This window comes from Chanodichthys erythropterus, chromosome 4, assembly GCF_024489055.1.
Source record: "Chanodichthys erythropterus isolate Z2021 chromosome 4, ASM2448905v1, whole genome shotgun sequence".
Taxonomy (NCBI): Eukaryota; Metazoa; Chordata; class Actinopteri; order Cypriniformes; family Xenocyprididae; genus Chanodichthys; species Chanodichthys erythropterus.
In genome coordinates, this window is record NC_090224.1 from 20195897 (window position 1) to 20220960 (window position 25064).

The 25064-nt window shown below is 38.2% G+C and overlaps 1 protein-coding gene across 7 annotated transcripts in view; it reads right to left on the reverse strand.

Annotated features, from left to right (window-relative positions):
- col12a1b (collagen, type XII, alpha 1b) overlaps nt 1–25064 on the reverse strand; it is a 74446-nt gene that overhangs the window by 31667 nt on the left and 17715 nt on the right. For 2 of the 7 annotated variants that reach the window (XM_067384440.1, XM_067384434.1), the window contains 32 exons: nt 24755–25021; nt 22237–22429; nt 22002–22129; nt 19411–19560; nt 19131–19250; nt 16506–16670; nt 16130–16276; nt 15550–15692; nt 14393–14522; nt 13251–13396; nt 11954–12083; nt 11704–11840; nt 9553–9682; nt 8965–9104; nt 8516–8648; nt 7606–7626; nt 6620–6759; nt 5570–5699; nt 5211–5350; nt 4930–5059; nt 4426–4565; nt 4186–4315; nt 3648–3787; nt 3088–3217; nt 2812–2951; nt 2422–2551; nt 2155–2294; nt 1936–2068; nt 1683–1822; nt 1463–1592; nt 1244–1383; nt 1022–1151 (listed from right to left, as the gene is read on the reverse strand). In XM_067384440.1, the coding sequence (XP_067240541.1) occupies nt 1022–1151; nt 1244–1383; nt 1463–1592; nt 1683–1822; nt 1936–2068; nt 2155–2294; nt 2422–2551; nt 2812–2951; nt 3088–3217; nt 3648–3787; nt 4186–4315; nt 4426–4565; nt 4930–5059; nt 5211–5350; nt 5570–5699; nt 6620–6759; nt 7606–7626; nt 8516–8648; nt 8965–9104; nt 9553–9682; nt 11704–11840; nt 11954–12083; nt 13251–13396; nt 14393–14522; nt 15550–15692; nt 16130–16276; nt 16506–16670; nt 19131–19250; nt 19411–19560; nt 22002–22129; nt 22237–22429; nt 24755–25021 (4443 nt within the window). Of the gene's footprint in view, nt 1–1021; nt 1152–1243; nt 1384–1462; nt 1593–1682; nt 1823–1935; nt 2069–2154; nt 2295–2421; nt 2552–2811; nt 2952–3087; nt 3218–3647; nt 3788–4185; nt 4316–4425; nt 4566–4929; nt 5060–5201; nt 5351–5569; nt 5700–6619; nt 6760–7605; nt 7627–8515; nt 8649–8964; nt 9105–9552; nt 9683–11703; nt 11841–11953; nt 12084–13250; nt 13397–14392; nt 14523–15549; nt 15693–16129; nt 16277–16505; nt 16671–19130; nt 19251–19410; nt 19561–22001; nt 22130–22236; nt 22430–24754; nt 25022–25064 lie in introns of all 7 variants that reach the window. The other 5 variants (XM_067384437.1, XM_067384433.1, XM_067384438.1 and 2 more) reach the window with 3 other exon arrangements.

Below are 25064 nucleotides of genomic sequence, written 5' to 3' on the forward strand. Positions count from 1 at the left end.
AGGCAGGTGGTGGGGGGCATTTAGGGTTGATGCTAAAACAGCTTAGCACGCTTTTTAAACCAAAGCAGATGTGAAAATTCCTACAGAAATCAGTAAAAAGCTATCCAACATTAGTTCAAAGGATCCAATTTCTTTTAGCGCTACTTATTGTTATGTATACAAAACCTAATCCTGTAGTTTTTGCTCAGTGTATAAAATTTAGCATTTGGACCAACATGCATAAATTGTGTTGATGCTTCACAATGAGTGGTGACCTATACAAAATCCAATTGCTCTAGTGTTTATGGTCACACTCTAGGTTAGGGTCCAATTCTCACTATTAACTAACTATTAACTACAAGTTTTGCCTCAATAAACTTCAAATTACTGCTTATTAATAGTTAGTAAGGTAGTTGTTAAGTTTAAGCATTGGTTAGGATTGAGGGATGTAGAATATGGTCATGCAGAATAAGGCATTAATATGTGCTTTATAAGTACTAATAAACAGCCAATATCCTAGTAATATGCATGCTAATAAGCAACTAGTTAATAGTGAGAATTGGACCCTAAACTAAAGTGTTACCATGTTTTTTAGTGGTTGCAAAGCATTGCCAACATGTGTCTACACCGGACACGAGTGGCGCAACACGACAAAGGCAAATAGAACCCATTATAATCACTGATGCCGTCTATACTGGATGCAAATTACTGACAATAAACTGATGCCCAATTCATTTTCTGATGTACTCCAAGTGCTTGCGCTTCTTCTGAAAGAAGGGACAAATGGATTTGCAACTGTTGCTTTGTTGCGTCCAATGTGGACAGCTTCTAGCTGTTGCGGCACAATGTAACATTGGTCGCATCCAGTGTAGACATGGTGTAAGTGGTAGCTAGGGTGTTCAAAGCATTTTTATTGTTACTATGTAGTTGATTGGCTGTTCTAGGGGGTTGATTGGTCCAAGTCAAAAAAAAAAACAACAAGCCGCTCAATTGGATCACCTCACGATTTTTAAGCGATAGTAATAGTAGTAGTACAACTTACGTGTCTTTCCTTTCTCAGACTGCCGGAGACCCTCTCCCTCTGGAAAAACAGGAACCACAGTCACAGTATAGACGGTGTCTGACAGAAGGTTCCTCAGGACGGTGTTGGTGGTGCCTCCAGAAACTTGCTCCTTTTGATGTATGAAATTTAAGAAGAACGTTACAGAAGATCAGTAGCATGTCCAGAAAGACAATAGAGGTTCTTCTGTAGAGCATCTTTTACCATGTCCTCTGCACCACCAGATGCTGGAACGTAGAAGATTCGATACTGCCGGACGTTACCCTCAGCGGGCTCCCAGCGCACCTTCAATGAGCTGGTTGTGGGATCAGTGACCTGCAGGTTTTTCACTCCACCCAGAGGCTCTGGGAATTGTGAGAATTGAAATTAAGTATGCTGCATGCTAACAGAGTACAATCCAAACTTGACATTGCAGGTACACACTTGTTTTCCCATTCTCAGACTGTTTCTTTCCTTCGGCATCTGGATATATTGGTACTACAGTGACCCGGTACTCCGTGTCTGGCTGCAGGTTTCTCAGAACAGTATTGGTGGATAATCCTGACACTTGAGTCTGTAGAGTACATCGGTACAGGCACACACTAGTTAACAACCAACTAACCAAACTGACAAACATGAGACAAATCTGGATTTAGGTGATTACCATGCTTGAAGCACCTCCGGCAACAGGCACATAGATGACATTATACTGACGAACATCTCCATCTGCTGGGTCCCATCGCACTCTCAAAGAGTTCACAGTTGGATCTGTCACCTGGAGGTTCTTCACAGTTCCCAAAGGTTCTACGTTAATAAAACAGACATGGTGAACCCTCACAAGACAATAAACAGGGATCATCATAGAGGCAGATGAGTTTTCCATCCCAAAATTGCAAGATACAAACATCTGGACTCACTTGTCTTTCCATTTTCTGACTGACGCTTTCCTTCCACGTCATTTTCATACATAGGCAACAATGTGACCTTGTACACCGTGTTAGCATTGAGATTACGCAGTACGGTGCTTGTCGTGCCACCAGAAACTAGTTCCTGATCACAAAACACAAGAGATTTGGTCTCATAATGTGGAAGGTTGTTTTATATAAACCATTAGAAGTTTGTTAATCACATCGTACCATCTTCTCAGAGTCTCCAGGCTGCGGGACATAGAAAACCTTGTAATTTTGAGGGTTTCCCTCAGCATGCTCCCATCGCACATTTAGGGTGCTGCTGGTGGGATCGGTAACTTGAAGGTTGCGAACTCCACCCAGTGGTTCTGAAAAGCAGGGATACATGAACTTTAATACCTCAGCCATTGTTAAGTAAACAACCGCCAGACATTTCAATTTGGTCACCAAGATTATCTAACGATGCACTACACTGTATCTTCAACATGAACTAACTTGTTCTTCCATTCTCCGAAAGAGGCTTGCCCTCCATCTCATGATATACTGGCACCAGAGTCACTGTGTAGGTTGTGTCAGGCTGCAAATTCTTCAGAACAGTTGAGGTGGTGGTTCCAGAGACTTGATCCTGCCCAAGCAAAATAAAAGGACTTGAAAAATAAAATACTGTCCAAGTTAGCAGAAGACCTGTCAGCAGATCTTGAATGGATACATCAGCATTGATTGTGGTGCTTGATAATGCTTTACAGCTGTCATTTCTATAACAAGCAATCAAAGGAGATTTTTTTTTTTACATTTCAATGTTCATGGTAAGAGTGTATCAGTGTGAAACTACAGAGTTAAATTCTCCTTTGCTTTTTCTGGAACATCCATGGAAATCATTCTCACCACTTCTTGATCTTGGCTACCGGCAGGAACGTAAATGACAATGTATTCCCGCACATTGCCTTCTGCCGGCTCCCAGCGTACATTCAAGGTGCTGATAGTTGGATCTGTTACCTGCAGGTTCCTCACACTGCCCAAAGGTTCTAAGGAGACAACAATGGAGTTAAATTGACATTGTTTGCATGCATTTTTTTTTTTTTTTACATTATGCGCTAAAAATTCTACAGATATTCATATATGATTTCTTAGCGTGACTGATGTAATTTTGGAGTCACTTACTAGTCTTTTCCTTTGCTGAGAGTTGAGGTCCATCTCCTTCAGCATACACTGGCAAAACAGTCACTGTGTACATTGTGTTTGGCAGGAGTTTACTCAACACTAATGTTGTGGTGCTCTCAGACACTTGTTCCTGAAAGAATATAAAAACTAGAGCTCAGTACACTACATCTCCTTCAAAACCATGCCAACTAAGGAACCTTAGTTTGTATTAATGAAAATTGGTTGCACAAGGTCTACCCATCTAAAAAGATAAAGAAAATTAAACTAAAAACTAAAAAAAAAAATCTCTCTTTGTAGCTTGCCAAACAAATTAGTTTCACAGTTTATTCCAGCTTCATCTAAACATTGGTGCTCCCAGTTGTAAACTTTCCCAGCAGGTTTTTGAGCATAATGAGAATTCAATTAGAGTTTCATTCCACTACTCTCTCATCTTTGTTCCTCTAGGGAAGACCATGTCTATATACATCTGTCTGCAAGCCATGTCATTAGATTTTAGAGAGATTTCCACTTGTGACATCAATGCTGTAGAAATGAACTTGGAATTATTAAGTTATTCCTACCATGAGCTCAGTTCCTCCATTGGTGGGCACATACAACACTTTGTAGCCCTGCACATTCCCATCGGCAGCTTCCCATGTGGCAGTGAGTGTTGTGAAGGTGGGATCAATGAGACGGAGATTTCGAACACCTCCAAGAGGTACTAGAGTGACAAAGACAATTATTTGTCAAATATGCTTTTAAACAGCACTGTTCCAAAAGCTAATGAGCTGCCTTACTTTTGGCTGCCTATGTAGGCAGCATCCTAATCTTAGAAGTGACTGATTTGAAACTCTCTACATAGGCAGCAACTTCATATGCCAAACAAATAGTGCTCCATACAGGAGATTCTACTGATTTATAGAGTTTTACATAGTACACACAAATATGAGGTTAGAAATAGACATTTTAATTGTACTGAACTATGTATAATGATGCTTTGAATTTTTTTTTTTTTTACTCAAATTTATCCAAACAGGCCATGTAGTTAGCTCATTACATTGTAACAACGATATCATGTTTGTACATAGATAAATAATAAGCTACAAAGTTGATACACACATGTCCTTCCATTCTCAGACTGGCGTCTGCCCTCTGTGGCGGGATACACTGGAACCACGGATACAGTGTACGGAGTATCAGGCTGCAGGTTTCGTAGAACTATGGTCGTTTGAGCTCCAGGTACTTGTTCCTATTTAAAATAAGGGAAAAATGAACTTCAGTGAACTTCTAAAACACATTTGTAATTAACAATTTTAAGTTGTAGTGTTTGTAGCAGGAAGATTTTTGAGAGAGCCCAACCATCGCCTCAGTTCCTCCAGCTGCAGGAACGAAGAAGATCTTGTACTGGCGCACGGCCCCATCTGCGGGGTCCCATTTGACATTCAGAGAGGTCATGGTTGGGTCGGTGACCCTCAGGTTCTTCACACCACCCAAAGCCCCTGCAAAGAAAATTTCCATTTTACTGTTTTGGCAACAGGGATATAAAGCATAATCCAGATCGCAGTTCCAAACTGCATTTTCTGTCATGTTCTCAAAGCAAAGAATGGTGCAATATCCATGCTCGCTCATAAAAATAAAGGCTCTTCGATGGCTATTTGCAGCACATTGAGGTTAACAAAGAACTACTTCTTATCAAGTACCTTTGTTGGCTGTATAGTTGCACAGAAGCTTATAATACTCTCTATGGGCAAAAGAATTGGACAGAAATATCTGAGGGAGCCGTTTAGTCACCTATTTTTCATTTCTAATCAGTGAAAGCAAGATACTGATAGTAAGACACATTTGTTTCAAATAGAAACTCACTTGTTTTTCCATTTTCAGACATTCTTTGGCCATCTCCCTCTGCATAAACAGGAATTAAAGTCACAGTGTAAAGTGTGTCCGACTGAAGGCCTCTCAGAACTGTGGTGGTAGTGGTTCCTGATACCTGCTCCTGTTTGCATGGTAGATATAAAGTCTCTTTAAGTCAAAGAAACATTGCTAATCACTTCCAATTGAGATCTGCAAATCAATATTTATGCTTAATCTGAACATCAAATTGTAGTTTATTCTTTAGTCGATTCTAGAAGTCCTACCAGTCCTACCATGCTTTCGGCACCACCAGCTGCAGGTGTGTAGATGACCTTATACTCCTTCACTTTTCCTTCCGCTGGCTCCCAGCGAACATTCAGCGTGGTCATGGTGGGGTTCAAAACCTGTAGGTTTCTCACTCCTCCTAAGGCTTCTACAGGAACACCACACACAGCGTTACATAATGGAATATAATTTCTATTGCACAACATCTTGAATAATCTCTACATCTGAAAAAACTCCAGATGTGAGTGAAAACCAAGATGTTTTATGGAATGCATCCTCCCTAAATGAGTTTATCATTGTTTTCGTTTCACGAATGGAGTCATAAAATACTTCAGGACATTGAAAGGATTCTCTTGGAGCCACTTACTTGTTTTTCCTTGGCCGGAAATATCTTTACTTTCTCCAGTGCGATAGACGGCAGCCACAGTGATGGAATAAGGGGTGTCAGGGGACAGCTTCTGAAGAATGACACTGTTCTTTTTTCCACCAACTTGAACCTGATTGAATAAGATGTCAATAGTAAGACTTGATTTGGTGTTCAATGAGAAGGGCTCCTTCTCAAAAAATATTTTGAATATGGTGCAACACAAAAGAAACGGCATTCACAACTCATTTTGCTTCTGTAATGTCAATTATTTCCTTGTAAAAAAAGATATTTAATGAAAAAACAAATCTAAAAAGAACCCTAAAATAATGCCTAAGTAGCTAGTTAACTACATTACACACACACACACACAACACACACTCAAAACTCATTTTCTTCTCTCCATTTTTCCTCTTCTGCTTGCTTCCTAATAAACCTGGCATTATTTGACAAACTGATTTTGTTCCTCTTTTGTAAGTTGCTTTGGATAAAAGCATTAAATGAATAAATGAAATATGTAAGTACATTAACTAACAGCTCACATAAACAAGGTGTCTTTGCTGTGGAATAAAATGCAAGGAAATATTATGCACTAAACAGGAATACATCACATGGTTTAAAAGAATTTTCACCAGTTTTTTTGTGACCAGTAAGCATCATCCTGCATTAATAAACAAACTGGTAAAAGCACCATTGTTCAGTTTTAATACTGTTAGCTAAACAGTCCCAAAACAAACAATAAATGTTCGCTGGACTGTTCATCTCAAGCGCCTTGACATTAACCATATGACAATAAGTGTTTTGTATCTTGATGGTAACTGAGGGCCACATTACAGACATGTTGTGATGGTTTGCATCAGATCAGTCTGTTGGTAATGACTTCCTGTCACAAAGTTCCCGTTTGGCTTTCAGAGGCAGCTTGCTGTAATGATTAACACAAGGGCCTTGATCTCAACAAAACAGATTCTGCCATTCATCATCCTAAGTGAAAGATGGCCCAAGCCCTGCTTCAAAACATCTTAAAAGAAGGTGAATGGGGACAGCCAAACTTACAGACAGCAGTTTTCCACCTGCAACGGGCTGGTAGGTGATTTTGTAGTTCTGAACGGGGCCTGGCGCGTGGTCCCATTTCACGGTTAGAGTTGTGGTGGTGGCGTTGAAGACCTGGAGGTTTTGTGGTGGTCCAGTGGGCACTGGGAGCAGACAGAAAGGTCAATCAGCAAAATCTGTCCTTTGGAACAGTAGCTAAAACTATTAGGGATGGGAATCATGAGAAATGTAATGATTCTGGTTCTGATTATACTCATTATTTTAGGGTTTTTGAGAAATCACCCTTGAAAATTATTCTGAATTGTAAAATAAATTTAAAAAATATATGATTTTGGCAACATATTCTTATGTTTCTTGTACTTTAAAGCGCATTATTTATTGTTTATTGCACACAAAAAAAACTCCAAATATTAATTTTTAACTAAACATATACGAAGAATCAGTCATCCAACCTAGTCACTCAACAACCTCTCTGACAAATTCAGAGACTCATTAATTTGATTAAAAAAATAACTCAGGTTGATTTGTTTCATTAAAACAAATCAATTAATTCATGAATGGAACCAAAGATCATAAAAATCCTACAAAAATCCTAATTTATTTTTGTTTTGTTAAATATGGAACATTATTCTGAATTTGTTATTGATTCCCAACCCTACTCGTTATGCTGGTCACATGAGCATCATGAATCAATCCTGAATGATGGATGGAGGAGGTGCATGGGTGTTTGGGATGGAGAAATGATCATTTGCAACAAAATCAATGCAGTCGGGCAAGTTGTGCATGCGCGTTTATGACTGATGACAGATGACGATGAAAAAATGATAATGATGAAATGGCAATGATGAATAATGATGGACAAATGATGGTGGATGAGTTTCTGGTGAAACAAAAATGCACATGCAATTCTTCCTTTTCCATTAAAAGGTTCATCATCCTCATTACATTTACATTCACAATAAAATTTCCTCTTATTCGAAACAACATACCGGGTGTAATGACCTTTGACACTAGAAAAAGATAAACAACACATTATTTTATTAAAACGTCAACAGTTGTTAATGTGTTGATTCTGAGTCTTGGGACATGGGACAAATGGGAAATGGATAAAATATGGTTATTTTGTACACTAATCTAAATTCAAGTGAGGTTTATTAATGTTTATAATATGTACACTACTGTTCAAATGTTTGGGGTCTAAAGACTTTTAAAATATTTTTAAAAAGTAGTCTGTTCTGCATACCAAGACTGTTTTTATTTGATCAAAAGACAGTAAAACAGTAATGTTGTGAAATATTATTACAATTTAAAATTATTGGTTTCTATTGTAATTTATTTTAAAATTTTATTTATTCCTGTGATTCAAATCTGAATTTTCAGCAACATTACTCTAATTTTCAGTGTCACATGATCCTTCAGAAATCATTCTAATATGCCAATTTGGTGCTGCTTAATATTTTTTCTGAAGACAGTGATACTTTTTTAGGATTATTTGATGAAAACAAAGTTCAAAAGAACAGCATTTATTTGAAACAGAAATATTTTGTAATGTTATAAATGCCTTTAATATCCTTGCTTTTTAAAAGTATTAATTTCTCTCTCTCTCTCTCTCTATTATATATATATATATATATAAGTAACCTTACTGACCCCAAACTTTTGAATGGTAGTGTATAATTTGACACATTATTATTGCATATGATGGTGTCATAAGGGGGGCATCTCTTAGGGGGGAAAAGGGGTACAGTGTGTAGGGGGGCCAGAGGCATTGTTGGGCCTGCAATGCGGGCAGGAGGTTGTACTCAAGTAAAAAGACTAATTTAGGCAGTTTTGTTGCCTGTTTTTGTCCCAGTACACAAGAGTCAGTGTTCTACATGTGTGGTTGTGTGATAGTCTCACATGTGCGTTGGCTCCCCATCAGATCCTCACTCTCCGACTCATCGGGGTAGATGGCTGTGACAGTGACATCATACATTGTGTCTGGGTCTAAGTCTGTCAGAACTTGGGTTGTCTCTTCACGACTCAGGATCTCCTACAAAAGATCAATTCTAGTGAGCATCACATATTATTTCAGAGAGAGTTCATTAAATTTGTAATAAAGATTCCATTTTTATGTTGCTTTAGATTAATGGTACACTCTTTGTGTACAATCCCTTTGGGATTGATGGTTCCATGAGGAACCTTTAACACCTATGAAACCTTTTCAATCCACAGAAGTTTATATCTATGTTCTATATGTTCTTTATAGTGAAAAGGGTTCTTTAGATTATTAAAATGTTCTTCATACTGAGAAAAAAAAAAAGTTTAGTTTGAATAAATATAAATCTTGATAAAAATAACAAGCATACATATTTGAAGTTGTTCTCTCCCTTCTTGGTCCAACCGATGCGGTACAGAGCGACGTCTGGTGCTCCATGCTCCCATGTGGCCCTGAATGAAGTCTGGCCCACCTCAGAAAACCTCAAGTTCTTGGGTGCAGGAACCACATCTGTATGTCAACAGAGAAAGCATGTGTCTTATAGAAACTGATGTGAACATTGGGACTGTGAACCATCAGACCTGACAAGTCCCATCATGCATCAAGTTGGAGCAAGTGAATGTGTTCCTGTGTAAAGGGAAGCGGGTTGTGTGTCAGCAAGAAAACAACAGACTTGCAGATCTGGGACTGATGAAGGGTATCACCCTTGGGACTGATAAAATAAAGCCATGAACACATACACGTGGCTTGGGTAAGGTTGGCGTCACACATGGCAGTTATTATCCAGACAGGGAGCTTGAAAGACCTGCTGAAATTGCAGGTCTTGTAGCCAGCAAATCATAGTTCAACACCAATGTGACAAACAAAAACCGACAGCCGTGAAGTAATTGCTGTTGCCAAACCAACATCATCGGTCAATCAAGTCATCTTGGAGAATCAATGAGAATTATAAGCTCACCAGTTACTGCACTGCCAATCATGGTATTTCCTGGACCCTCGTCGTAGATGGGAGTGACAGCAACATCATACTCTGTCTGAGAGCGGAGGCTGGTGAGAACCAGAGTGGTGATGTCACCGTTGACCTCAACCTGTCAAACACCAACGTCAGCGTTAACATTAACACACATCTAGGGAAAAGGAATAACAGATGCTTTTGACAGACCGACTCGCCTCGGCTCCATTCGTTACACATGGACTGAAATCTGCATTGGTGTAAAAGAGTGAAAATTTGGGTGTTTTTTTTTTAACAGAACAGTAAAAAAAAATACACCAAACTAGATTTTCTGAGGACAACGCTTGCCTGTGCAAAACACCAACTGCTCAAAATCTTGGTGCGCCACTCACATTTTTTCCATTAAATTACATTATACAGTATTTGTCCAGAATCACTGTTAATGAACTCAGTGACTTCACTCTAGGCTTTTGTTGGCAGCTCTCACCTGGTGTGAAACTGGCTTAATAGTACCGAAAAAATAAACAAATCATACCACACTTTCAATATTATTGTTTCTATCACTAAAAATGTGCATTGGTACTTCCTCCTCCTCAGTTAACACACAATCAATTTAATATCAGCAGATGACTGTTTTGGTCCCTTTAATTTTTTTTAGGGTGAAATTACTAAGGGTTAACAAGGACTTTGTTGCAATGTATAACAGAAGTTAAGAGAACACTTAAGCAATTAAAGGGATATACTTAAAGACGACCTTAAAGGGATAGTTCACCCAAAACTTAAAATTATCCCATAATTTACACACCCTCAAGCCACCCTGGGTGTTTATGCCTTTCTTCTTTCAGTCAAACCCAATCGGAGTTATATTAAAAAATATCCTGGCTCTTCCAATCTTTATAATGGTAGTAAATAGCAACCGAGATAGAAAAAAAGTACATCCATCCATCATAAAAGTAATCCATATGACTCCCGGGGGTTAATAAAGGGATTCTGATGCATTTTTGTAAGAAAAATATCCATATTTATAACTTTATAGACTATAATCACTAGCTTCCGGTAACATTCGTCCGCGCATTCATGAATTCCGGTGTATGATATAGGATGTAGGAGTAGCACAAGCTAAGAGTAGCCCTAACTAACCCTTTAAGGTACCTTAAGTTTTTTCTTGCAACCCAAGTTTCACCAAGGTTATCCTTTACCTTCTAATTTATTGTTTTCTTAATCTAAGGGATTTGATGCAAACAGGTTTTGGGATATGGCCCAGATCCCTCCCTCCTTTTGTTGTACACCAGGCAAAAATCATAAGTAATTTTGATAACTATTAACACACCTTTCCTAAACCAGGCACATGATTTGACAAATCATCCTCAAAGTATGACGTAAATGGCAAGTATGATAAATAGCAACAGTGATATTTGGCCTTGTAGGGCTCCAAAGATGGACCCACAGTTCGGTTTAGTGAATCAGGTCATCTTAACCTCTTTCCAAAGTATGTCCAAGAAGAGATAAACAAGACAGTCTGCATCTTATCAACAAGTTTGCTTGGACATGACCTTTCGGACCTCCTCAAATAGTTCCACTGGTTCATCTCAGTAGATCTTCAAAGATAAAAGAAACCTTTTGTAAAAACAGCAGTACTCTGGAAATATCCATAAAGGCATCAATGTAGAGAGACAGGAGAGCAAGAGGGGAGCCAATTCCCAGAGGTGGTGTCCTCAGCGTAAACCTCAAGATTTTGTCCTATCATCTGATCAGGATCAGAGTGTGAGTACCTCAGTGAGATTAATATTTTCATAACACAGGAAGTCCTAGCTAATGAACTCTTCTACAGAAGACCCTCTCTACAATAAACTCCAAAAAGTTTCTCCACTGCTCGAGTCTTCATCTATCTCACATTCCCTGCATAGCTCAGGCCGATTTCCCAACTTAAGACTATTCATCATATAACAAGACAGTCCATTAAACTGCAATTAAAATCTTTTATTTCGAGCTGTAAGCTCCAACTGTTAAAAATGATTAAGGATAGGAAATGTAACTACAATTAGAATTCCCTTAATTAGTTTAGTCCTACCTTCCATTAACTGAAATCAAACATCAGAACTGGATTCTTTTTATTTTTTTACTGGAACTGGTTATACAAATTTTGATTTTGATCACCTCTTTCAGCTCTCCATCCTCTCGCTTGTAGGTGATGATGTACTTTCTGACGTTTCCAGGAGCTGCATCCCAAGTTAGACGCATGGAGCTGTGAGTCACTTCTGTGATTCTCAACTCACCCGCTGGAGGCAGAGGCACTAGAAGACAGAGAGAGAGAGAGAGAGAGAGAGAGAGATTTAATTTGATATTTATAAGAACTTACAAAACATATTGACAATAAAAGATCGAAACCATCTGAAGAGAGACGTACGAGTGACTCCTCTGTCGATCAGGGGTTCGCTGGCGTCCACTCCATGTAGGGCGAACAGGGAGATAGAGTACGCTGTGTTTGGAACCAGCTGCAATAACTGGACATCATTCACATCTGCTCCAACTTGCATCTGCAGGAGGGAGGGATGTAAAGAGGATGGACATTAGCAAAGCAACGGCCCAGCGAGACAAGACTTGTTATGAGGAACACCTGGCATAAACACACTCCCGGTTAAGGTATGTCACCTCCAGACTAAATCAGATCAGCCGGGTCTCCTGGGACGATGGTTGTGACTTTTCCAAAAAGCACAGTGCATCTGCAGATATTTGGGTGCTATTATGTACATGACTTCAGGGAGGAAATAGATCTAGAACAGACAGCATTATCTCCTTTTTTGCCAAAAGCTCGTCTTTTGGACAAGTCTACATTTTGTAGACACCCTAGAGAATGATTTTATTACTTAGAGGCCACTCTTTCATTCTCAGGAGACTAAAACTTTTGGCTAAGCCTAATTTAATTATCAACTTTGTCTCTGTGAAATACAATAAGAGTAAAGAGCTTTAAAATGAATGTGGATAGCAGATTAGATCATTTGACCTCAAAGGAATTTGATGAGAAAGGTTTAAGTCAAAAATGATATCTATAATTTTTGATTGCAGACTTCTGTATCTTTGTAACTTTGAGATTATTAGAGCCTTTTTCTGATTGATAAAATCCTAATTGAATAATATCCTGTTTGGAAGCTAAATTTAAATTTAGTTAATTTTTTTTAACTAAAATGAAAACTAAAACTATTGAAACTTGTAAAATAAATAAAACTGCTGCCTTGGCAACCAACTGAAATACAAAAAGTTTAAGTCCTGAAGTTACTAAAACTGAAATAAAAATAAATTCAAGCTAAATAGAAATACTTTAAAAAAAACGAATAAAAATAGCAAAAACACTTAATATTACTGAATTGTAAATTAAAATTAAAATGAAAACTGAAAATCTAAAAATAATAGCTAATCCAAAATATTAATAAATAGTATAATTGTATATAAATAATAGTAAAATAACCCTTTGTGTCAGATTATGGAAATGGTTTTGCATTGATCTCATTTGTGATTTATCTTTCCTATAGGACTGAACAGCAGTGTAAAACAGTTGCTCCCTGCTTTGACCATCTGGCTATACTAAAGGGGCCGCTGGCAAGAGGTGGGTTTACTCTGACTTGAGGTCTAATAAAGCAGAGGTGGAAATTTTGAGAGATCGTCTGGAGGGTGTTCTGGAAGGCGTCAGTGAGACAGGCGCTCACCTCCATCTTTCCAGAGGGCACGCTGGCGTTGATGGTGTTGTAGTTCAGCAAGTATCCACTGGCCCCGTCAACTAGCTCCCATCTGACCCGCATGGAGGTCCGGGCCTCGTCGTACACGGTCATGCTGGTAACAGCAGGTAGGGGCACTGTGGAAAAAAAGGTTTAAATGATCTAAAATATAATTCAAGCACATTCAAAACAGCTTTATAAGAATGAAAAAGAACAATAAAAAGTTGTGATTTCTCATCAACGTACATGTTTTGGTCACATTAAATGACCATAAAGCTAAAGCCACAATGACCACGGCAGATTATTGCATCCAAGTGGCTCATGACAAAACGATAAGCCTCTCTTTACGATGGGATAAGGTCTTGTAATGTAGATCATAAACATTATAGTGAGAAATGTAAAAAAAGACTTAAGCAAACTATAAAGCGAGAATAGCCAATTAAGATGTTCTGTTTACTTTAAATCTGTAAAAAATGATTCAAGTTTTCTTTGTCCATCCATAAGACCAAAACTAAGCTGTTGACGAGGGGCCACTTCACAGATTTTACAGCTGCTTCTTATTTGCGATGTGGAAACCAGCATTAAAATTGTATGTTATATAGGAGCTGCAGTATTTCTTTGAGGTTTATTTCTGGCTTTGCTCCAAACAATACTGAGCTGCCTACCTAGACACATTTCCAGGCATCATTAGTGTGTTCCCAACACATTGGCTGTTACTAAACTTAAAGGATATTTTGCTTAGGCCAAATTCTTGCATATATATGTTTGTGGTTAGGTATTGGGGCAAGCCTGGTCATTCAAAAGTTGGTGGAAAACATAAAAAATGTACTTTACTTCAGAAAATGTGAGTGGTGCTTGGGTGTAGGGTGTTTTAATGTTTGCTAGGGAATTGTTTGGTGTTTTCTAAGGTATTCTGGGTGGTTGCTAGAGTATCACATTCCATTTTCAGTTAGAAAGTTGCTGCCTTATGTAGACAACGTTGTGAAAATAGCCGCAGTACACAGGGAAACAGCTGTTTCCAGTGGTTGAAGAAAAGATATGGTTTATTTAGTGAGTTTTATCAGACAATGAACAGTAGGAATTCAAGTGTGATTAACATAAACAGTATGAGAGGTTTTGATCTCTCAACTTACATGTGGTTTCGGTTCCTTTCAAAGGCTCACTGCTCTCCTCACCAATCACTCCATAGACTCTGACAACATACTCGGTCATGGGGGTCAAGCTGACCAGGACAACTGTGTTTTCTTCACCATCAACGAACATCTGAAAGAAATCATCAGGGAAAGGTGATTGTCTGCTGAGAGGGGTATTACACAAGTTGAATGGGTGAAACGGGGAGGCATGTGGACATCTGTAATCATCTCTCTTAAGTTGTAGGTTCTTAGAGGTCAGAATTCAGCACGCGGACACGCAGGGCATGTTGGGAGATTTATGGGATCTAGTTCAGCCCATGCTGATACATGATACTTTTAAGCCATATAGATCATCCCAAATGTACACAGCGTAGGCTATACGGTAAAATAAAATATGACATGATGCATAGCTTTGAATGAATGTAATATGAAAGCTGTCCTGTTTTACTGAAGTCATTAAAGTTATGTAGAGATGTAAAGGTATGTAGAGATATAGAAATTAAATGTCAAATGTTACACTTCATCAAACTTGACTTTTATAGCAACCATGCAAAGGGCACAATAATAAATAAGCGATAGGCACATTTAAATTCTGTTCCAAAAGTTAGAGAACTGTCTACCTAGACAGAATCATAGATATACTCCCAATGCAAAAGATTACAGTAAAAAAATAAAATTAGAATTACACTAGCTTCTAAAATACTTAGAATAACAAGCTTAGAATAGAACTGATTGAAATGCAGATACCTTAATATTTTTTTTCAATACTGAAAACTATAGTTTAAACCTAAATCAAATTTTGAAAATGTATTTAAATATTTGTGTTATAGGATTGTGACATTAACTTAGCAACAAGATAATGTCAAACTCTACCAGAATCAACCGTGAGTGTTGCTGCCTATTTAGTGTATCAAATAAGAGGTTGTTGAAGCTCATTGATGGTTAGGAGGTTGCATTATAATGCAGCTCCCTACGTAGGCAGCAGGATCAAAAAGGCAGCTCACAAGGTTTTGGAACAGAGCTACATTATAAAGTTTTTGCAGAAGATGCAAGAGAACGCAGGCTAATAAATGAAAGTTTAAAGTTTGTGAAGTATCTACCATGCATGCATTTGTCCATTTGAACAAAAGCTGGATATATGTGTTTTTAGTGCTCACCATTTCAGTGTCTCCACCAGCGGCAGGGACGTACTCGATACGAAACTTCTCCACTGGCTCGTCAGGTGGGATCCAGGTAGCACGGAAGGAGTAATGTGTGACCTCAGAAGTCACCAGGTCAGTGGGTGTCCCTGGGCCGCTGTCTGGTTCATGGAAAGCAATGGAAAAATGTAAGCGGTGGTGTCAAACAGCTCTCAAACAGGTTTACACTTAGACTGTAAATCTTCCTCAGGCCTATTAGCTTCTTGCAAAAGGTTAAATGGGTTATATATCACAAGTTTCATGGTTCTGTAAATCACTGCTATCCCCCAAGGAGGATCAGAGTGCAACCTACACTTTTCCCTCACAGTCTTTTCGGCAAGATTATTAGTAAAAAAAAAACAAAAAAAACAAAGAGCCGTCTGGGAAAACAAGAGCGCAAATCAAAAATGGATGGCATGAGTTCAAGCAGTTTAGCTGAGCCAAACTTTGGAAGCTTTGGGAGTTCTTGGTTTTTTGTTTCTAGTTTGCAGAACAGATTCATTTAGATTCACAGACTGTTTTCAGTCAAAACATACACTAGTCAATTCCGTGACTATACCTGGGCCTTTAACACTATTACAGAGGTTGACAGTGAGGTCGTCCACAATGTCCAACAGGAAGGAGAAGTCATTGACATTGTACATGTGAATTTCATCAGGGTCGGAGGCAATGGACCGCAGCTCATTTTCATCTGCATTCTTCACACCTAGGAGCCAAGAGGAGATTGATTATTATTGAATCATTATTAAAAGATCTCAATTACTTTAGCTGGGTCAAAGAGACGTAGATCAAGCTGTAGTCTTGCCAAATAAAAAGTTGTGAGATGTTTGGACACAGGAGAGCTCTGGGTTGAGTATCTCTTACTGGCATGCAAACTATTTATTCAATTGTGACTGAATAGACAGTATATCAACAATGTCAAGAAGAGAACTTACCGATGGCATAGAGCTCAATGCCAGAGTCACGCAGTTTCTGAGAATTCACTACAATCTCGTCCTGAGATTTGCCGTCAGTAACAAGGACACCAATCTTACGAGAATCGGGTCTCATACCCACGTTTGGTTTGAAGTTGTTCTGGAGGATGTAGTTCAAGGCCATACCTTTGGAAACACATTAAGTTACATGTTGGTTTCGTATGATGACATCTACAGTCACTATATTTTATTAGTTCTTTTGCATTTCTCTATGAGAAATGTCTTTTGTGGATTCATGCATTTCTTATACAGGTGCTGGTCATATAATTAGAATATCATCAAAAAGTTGATTTATTTCACTAATTCCATTCAAAAAGTGAAACTTGTATATTATATTCATTCATTACACACAGACTGATATATTTCAAATGTTTTAATTTTGATGATTATAACTGACAACTAAGGAAAATCCCAAATTCAGTATCTCAGAAAATTAAAATATTACTTAAGACTAATACAAAGAAAGGATTTTTAGAAATCTTGGCCAACTGAAAAATATGAACATGAAAAGTATGAGCATGTAAAGCACCCAATACTTAGTTGGGGCTCCTTTTGCCTGAATTACTGCAGCAGTGCGGCGTGGCATGGAGTCGATCAGTCTGTGGCACTGCTCAGGTGTTATGAGAGCCCAGGTTGCTCTGATAGTGGCCTTCAGCTCTTATGCATTGTTGGGTCTGGCATATCGCATCTTCCTCTTCACAATACCCCATAGATTTTCGATAGGGTTAAGGTCAGGCGAGTTTGCTGGCCAATTAAGAACAGGGATACCATGGTCCTTAAACCAGGTACTGGTAGCTTTGGCACTGTGTGCAGGTGCCAAGTCCTGTTGGAAAATGAAATCTGCATCTCCATAAAGTTGGTCAGCAGCAGGAAGCACAAAGTGCTCTAAAACGTCCTGGTATACGGCTGCGTTGACCTTGGAGCTCAGAAAATACAGTGGACCAACACCAGCAGATGACATGGCACCCCAAACCATCACTGACTGTGGAAACTTTACACTGGACCTCAAACAACATGGATTTTGTGCCTCTCCTCTCTTCCTCCAGACTCTAGGACCCTGATTTCCAAAAGAAATGCAAAATTTCCTTTCATCAGAGAACATAACTTTGGACCACTCAGCAGCAGTCCAGTCCTTTTTGTCTTTAGCTGCTTCTGACGCTGTCTGTTGTTCAAGAGTGGCTTGACACAAGGAATGCGACAGCTGAAACCCATGTCTTGCATACGTCTGTGCGTAGTGGTTCTTGAAGCACTGACTCCAGCTGCAGTCCACTCTTTGTGAATCTCCCCCACATTTTTGAATGGGTTTTGTTTCACAATCCTCTTCAGGGTGCAGTTATCCCTATTGCTTGTACACTTTTTTTCTACCACATCTGTTCCTTCTCTTCCCCTCTCTATTAATGTGCTTGGACACAGAGCTCTGTGAACAGCCAGCATCTTTTGCAATGACCTTTTGTGTCTTGCCCTCCTTGTGCAAGGTGTCAGTGGTCGTCTTTTGGACAACTGTCAAGTCAGCAGTCTTCCCCATGATTGTGTAGCCTACAGAACTAGACTGAGAGACCATTTAAAGGCCTTTGCAGGTGTTTTGAGTTAATTAGCTGATTAGAGTGTGGCACCAGGTGTCTTCAATATTGAACTTTTTCACAATATTCTAATTTTCTGAGATACTGAATTTGGGATTTTCCTTAGTTGTCAGTTATAATAATCAAAATTAAAAGAAATAAACATTTGAAATATATCAGTCTGTGTGTAATGAATGAATATAATATACAAGTTTCACATTTTGAATGGAATTAGTGAAATAAATCAACTTTTTGATGATATTCTAATTATATGACCAGCACCTGTATATTCTTTGTGCAAAACACTTCTGAAACTGATTTAAAGGTGAAGTGTGTCATTTTGGCATTACAATATAACTCTTACAGTTTAACTATAAGCCAGCCATTTATAGGTGTACACAGTCAGTTACATTGTTTGTCTGCACATTGCGAAATGTCAACATTCTGCCTCAGCCAAGCAAAAATGTATTTTGAAAATCAGGGGAAAAAAGGCAAAGGTACAAGACTGTGCACTCAACAGCTGGGAGCTTCAATTCCATGAAGCATAGTGAATAACATATTTAAATTAAAAATGACAGACAAATACAAAACTCTGGATTTAAAGATGTTGATGTACATACAGAGGGAACATATTTGACATTTATTGCAAACTATGCATATGTAACCCCTCCTGTTCAAACCGTCCACTCGAACCCAGGTCCGTCGGCATGGGAGTCGGGTGCTCTAACAAGAAGGCTAAAGACTGCAGTCTCTAGCTTCAGTTGCTAGAGTGCCTCTTGAGTTCATTTTTAAAAAAATATGTTAAAAAAATTGACTGACGACTTCAACCATTCTCACAGTAGGTCTGTCAAAATTAATTCCCCTATGGAGATTATGGGAAGCAGACTATCATGTTTTGCAATTGCCACTAGATGTGCATAAATGACAAACAACACCTTTAAATGTTGTTTTCAGGAATTTAGATGAACAAATAAGAGTTCATCTTCAAGACTGTAAAAAATAAAGCACTTATGTAATGGCTCTGTACCCGTCATAGTATTTCCGCCTTTGTAGGGTAAGTTGGCCACAGCCTCCATCAGTGAATTACGGGTGGCGTGGGCATTTAAATGCCACTCGGTTTTGGGATCCCCGCTGTACTGAGCCAAACCTGTGAGAGAAGCACATGCCATTATGAATGAAAGTGTATAGGTTCCTGTTAAAAACAAAATAAGAAGTCCAGCATAAAGCCCATATCTGGAGTCCAAATGCATGCATATAACTTCAACAGATCTAAAAACATGAAGTAAACAGAGGCAGGGGAGACTTGCCGATTTGAACCCTGTCAGGGCCGATGTCAAAGACGCCCACCATGCGACCAATAAAAGCCCGGATGGTTTTGAAGTTCAAACGGCCGATACTCCAGGATCCATCAACCAGCAGGACGATATCAGCCTTGGCTGTGGTTTTACACTGAGCATCTGTGAGTAAAACACACCAGAGTCATACAGCAAGAAACGCCAATTGGAGCTTAGATGTGATTGTATAATCGCCGATGGCAGGCAGAGTTCAACAGGAGAGTGATGAGAAACGGGGAAGAGATGTGTGTACACATGCTCACAGCAAATAAAAAAGGCACATTTACATCGCAATAACTTCAAAACATCACACTTTTAGATAAGACTTTTATTTCTCTGTAATTTCTTGGAGCTACAGACTCTTTCCGTTCAATTTCTACTTTTCTCTTTTGAATCTTCAGTCTTGCGTTGTATCCAAATCCCCATTGGCATTCGGCCCTGGAGGCCATTTTCCTGGAATTGTCATTGCTTCTGTTCTACAGAGAAAAGAAGTAGCCCTTTGTGATGCATTAAATATGAACTTCATCTCTTTTGTGCATTCCACCACTGTAGAACATGTGGAGATCCAGATATCTATTAAGGGTGAGAAGAGCCTCAAAACTGAGGCTAGAGCACTGGTGATCTCACTGGATACCATCACACATGGTCTGCAAGTGAAAAATATCTTGTGAAATTGATTTATATACACACACATGCTCATAAAATAAAGATATATAAAAATCATTGAGGTGGAACCGGTTTCTTGCTGGAAAATCAAAATAGCTGGTTTTACATGGTTTCTAGCTGGTCCAGGATGGTCACTGGCAATCATTAGACGGTCTATATTGTATTTAGAGTTTTAATTAAAAATATATATAGTTTTATTAGACATCACATGCTAAACAGATGGCAGAATAATCTAAAAAATGTACTGTTGTTTTCTAATTGAGCTAAACTAAACTACATAAAATGAAAAGCTGGTATGATCTGTTATACCGCTCTTAGTTCAGTCTGACATAATGCTGACAGACAGTGATGAAGAGCAAAGAAACATAACACTTTCCTAAACGTGTTCTATTCTGTGGCCTTCTCCTCTCCTCAATGAAATAGTGCCTAACTGAAAACAGAGCATTTTTTCCATGAACTTGTGTTACAGTGCTAAAAATGGGAGATAGGCGCACATACGTGAGAACCCTCGAACACGTCACAGAGGGCTTCAAGCTGTAATTTGTTTTGCCAAAAAAGATGAAAAGTACTGATTATAACATGTTTGTGATGAAGGCTGATTATGTGAAGGGATGAAATTATTTCATGAATTTTATAAAATCAGTAGCCTAAAACAAAGCCTAAACAGATATTAGGCTATTATAACACCACCTAATATTCTGTATGACCTAGATGAGGTTGGCTGAAAAGGAAAGTGATTTCAGAAACATTTTGATTAAATATTCTAAACACTTTTTTTTTCCCTTTAGAATGTTCAAATATCTGATGAATCATGTAATAATGTAACAGGTAAAAAGAACACAAACAGGGTTAATTTTGATTACACATCAACTTTTAGAACCTGGAGTCATCCTACTTGACCAGACCACTGGTTTGGGCTAGTTTGCTGTGATACATGTGGAAAACTGTGCCCTCATGTGACCTTCACTGTGGTCGTTTTAGAACTAAACTCCCGCAACACACTCCCATCATCCTCCCTGCATCTGCTGCTTAACTCCTCGCTGCTGCACAACTTAACCTCTGGAAAGTCTTTCACGTTATGACTACACTCAAGTCTTTAAACTGCCTGCCAATAGCTGCCAGAATCAAACTCAAGACTGTTGCTGGCAAAGTGTTCTGCCAAAGGCTTTGAGCCCACAACTTCAAACCAAATGCTTGATCTCACCATGCAAACAGTGTCCATTTGTACACTTTTGTTCATCAGAACAAGCCCATTCATTCCTTTTAAATCTAGCATTGAAAGACACCTCCTCTAGAAGTCAAGAATGTTAACATTTGGTGGCATAACGGAAAATAGAATTGTTTGTTGTTAATTTTTTAACCCAGGTTTGTGTCAAAGTTACCTAAATTGTGGCAGTCTGTTTTAAATAGTTTATCAATAATTTGTACATTAGAAAGGGAAGGTGAAGGTGAATTCTGAGATACTGTATTCTTAGAAAATAATAATAATACATTAATAATAATATAATATAATAATAATATTATTATAATATCCAATTTTTATTGTTACGTATTTGTTTTATATAATTAATAATAATAATAATAATATTTTTTTATTATTCTTTATATTACTCATTTATATTTTTAATTGTTACATATTTGCATTTTATATTTATCATCTTATTTATTAACAACATTGTTTATATTATTTATAATATTTGTGTTGTACTAATTAATCTAGACTCATTGGCGCAATTCTGCTTTAATGGCTCGTCTTGATTCATATGACGCTGAATTGCAATCCTTCTTCCAGGGGTTCTTTGTAGTTCTTGATACCTCACATTAGCACTTCAACAGAAAGTGCATGCTAAGAACGTACTATACAGATGACATCTTAGAATGATGTGCTGAGATTATACCGGATATGTCAACGGGTGTTTCATTGCTAGGTGCATCAGAAAGAGTGGTCTTCTCCTCCCCGGCCAGTGGCATACTTTCACCTCCATCAAACATGCCAAAAACAGCCACAGAGTATTTAGTTCCAGCTCTGTGAAAGGAGAACAAGACTGAAACCATGTGTGCCATCTTAAAACAAGAAGTATGTTTAGCATCATTACGTAGAGAAAAGCATCTAAAGTCGATGCTAAACATTACCTGAGTTCCTCTAGAACAACCGTGTTGTCGTATGGTCCAACAAGAAGTTCTCCTAGATCAATATCATTTCCGCTGGGATGGAAGGTGACTTTGTACCCTCGTACATCACCGGGAGCATGGTCCCAGGACACACGGAAACTGGTTTTGGTGGGTTCAGAGGTCTGTAGGTTTCTTGGGGCTTTATATGGTGACACTGCAGGATGAAGAGAAGGCGGCGATATCAGCAGATGCTAACACAATCCAGCTACAAAATACTGCAAAAACACTATGGGCATAATTTTCTTTGCAAACATTCTGAATTATATGCAACTACATTTTTATATTTTCTAAGTAAGTAGTATGTGAATAGTATGTGATGCTAAGATGCTCTGGGTGGCAATGTTCCCTCTAAGCTGCGCATGTGCGCGGCAGCGCACCTCTGAAGCCGCGGCCACGCAGAAGAAATAATTGCCGCGCAGAGAACAGACATGAAAATGACTGTAGTGGTTTAAATGAGAAATAATTGCAGTGCTCTGGACAACCGCTATAGAGTTATTGTCGCTATAGAGTTGGAACCGGTGAATGCGGTTTACAGGTTTCATAGAAAGAGAACGATTGAGCGCGTGTGAGGTGTGAGCTGGCTGGTCCTGAGCCAAATCAGTCGCGGTAAGAATACTATAATGTTTGCGGACTAAATACCTCAATACGAGAGGCAACGCGAAACGAAAAGAAATGTGAAATAAAACGTGCTGGAAATAACGGATGATGGGCACAGAATGCTAACAAAACTGAGACATTTACAATCACTCACCCACCACAGGTGTAGCTTGCAAACTCAAAAATACATCAGTGATACCTCAGTTTAAATAGATTATTGTGTGTGGTGGTGATGTGGGTTTCAGGGATGTTTAGATAACTATAAACGAGTTAACGTTCACTTTTCTTAAAAATATTTAGCTATCAGTTTAAATGCTTCAGTTTGTTTTCACTATATCATAAAACAAATGTAAGTATTTAAACTGATATAATACTGTATATCAGTTTAAATACTTAAATATTATATTTTATTATATTATAGTGTATAAAAAATTGATCTCACAAGGGGATTGTTTAGGGCTCCTTGCCACAAAAAATCTTAACCTCCTGGTATATAAAATCTGAGAAATTAAGCAATAAACATGTAATTTTGATGGTTTAACACTGTCTGTTGCTAATAATTGACTGTACAAAAACACATCATGGTTGTTCCAAACCATCATTGTAACTGCTCATATTATATTATTATAAAGAATTGAACTGTCCTGCAGGAGGACAGAAATTATTTTTTAGTAGAATTTCTCGGTAAAGACTCGTACAGTTAATACAGCAATGTGAAAAATCTCAAGTAACCTAAAATGTGCTTAATTTAGAGACTGAACTGCTTTTTTAAACATATTATTTAATAAATCACTAAGTTACATCAAGGGTCAAATAAAATAGAAATGACACATTAAAGTTAAATGTTACAGTTTCATGATAAAACCATTTTTTTGTGTTTACGTTCATTGTACAGGTCTGATATAAAGTATGTTTTTGCTCAGGTGGCCAAAATGTGCGCTCAACAGAGAAAAGTTTTGCTCAGCGAGAAAAAAAATTAGAGGGAACATTGCTGGGTGGTTGTCAAGAAATTGCTATGCAGTTGCTAAGGTGTTAAGAGTGTTGTTTTTTAACAAATTGCTATGCATTGTTAGGGTGATTGCTTACTGGACAAAGCCAAAAGTCTGAATGTTGGGATATTCTGGTCTCTTGATATGGTCCCTCTTTCAATGTAAGTCTTTGTGGGGTTTTTTTTTTTTTTTTTTTTTTTTTTTTTGATTTGTTTTTTGTTTTATCTGCTTTTTCATTCATGAAGTAAAAATCTTGTTTGATCACAATTCAGAACAATTTGAAGAATCATTAATGCTGCAAAAATTATATGGAATGAGTAATGTGTGAAGATTAACACTAACAAGTTTAGGGCTTTGTTCCAATCCGTAACCCTACACTGCAAGAAAAAAAGTTCTTCCTCAGTGTTTTTGTCTTGTTTTCTAGTACAAATATGTAAACTTTCTTAAATCAACATACAATTACATGAGAAACAAAATGATATAAAGTCTTGTATTTATTCTTTAGCGTTTGGAAACCTGCAAATTATTCTTGTGTAGATCTGTTTTGTATTTTGTACAGCACTTTGGAACAATCTACATTGTTTTTAAATGTGCTCGATAAATAAATGTAAAAAAAATATATATATATATATATCAAAATGAAGTGAACTTTTACTTAAAACAAGAAAAAAAAATCTTGTTTTCCCTGATCTGATTGGCAGACATTTTTTTCTAAGCTTCAGTCATTTTGTGTCTCAAGTAAATGTATCTTGATTTAAGAATCTTTAGATAATTATACTGGAAAACTGTACTGTACTGAGGAAGAACATAATTTTTTCCAGTGTAAGTGGTGATGTATGCCTGTGTCTGTACAGATCTGTGACTCATGGGCTTTGAATTATTGGCCAACGTACGTGTGGTTCCTACTCCTTGCCTTGCTTTTCCTTCTCCTCGTTTGTAAATGGGATGCACGGTGATGAGGTAGGTGGTCAGGGGCTGCAGTTTTCTCAGCATGGTGGTGGTGACGTTGGCTGGGATCTTCATCGTCATCTCTTTACCGCCGGCCTGAGGGACGTACGTGAGCCTGTAGCTGACCACAGGACCCGGAGCGGCTTTCCATGTCACACGCATGGTTCGTTCAGTTTCATCAAACACCACTAAAGCCTTGCCAGATGCAGATGCTACAAAACAGACAAGAACATTTGACTGAAATTCTACTAGACT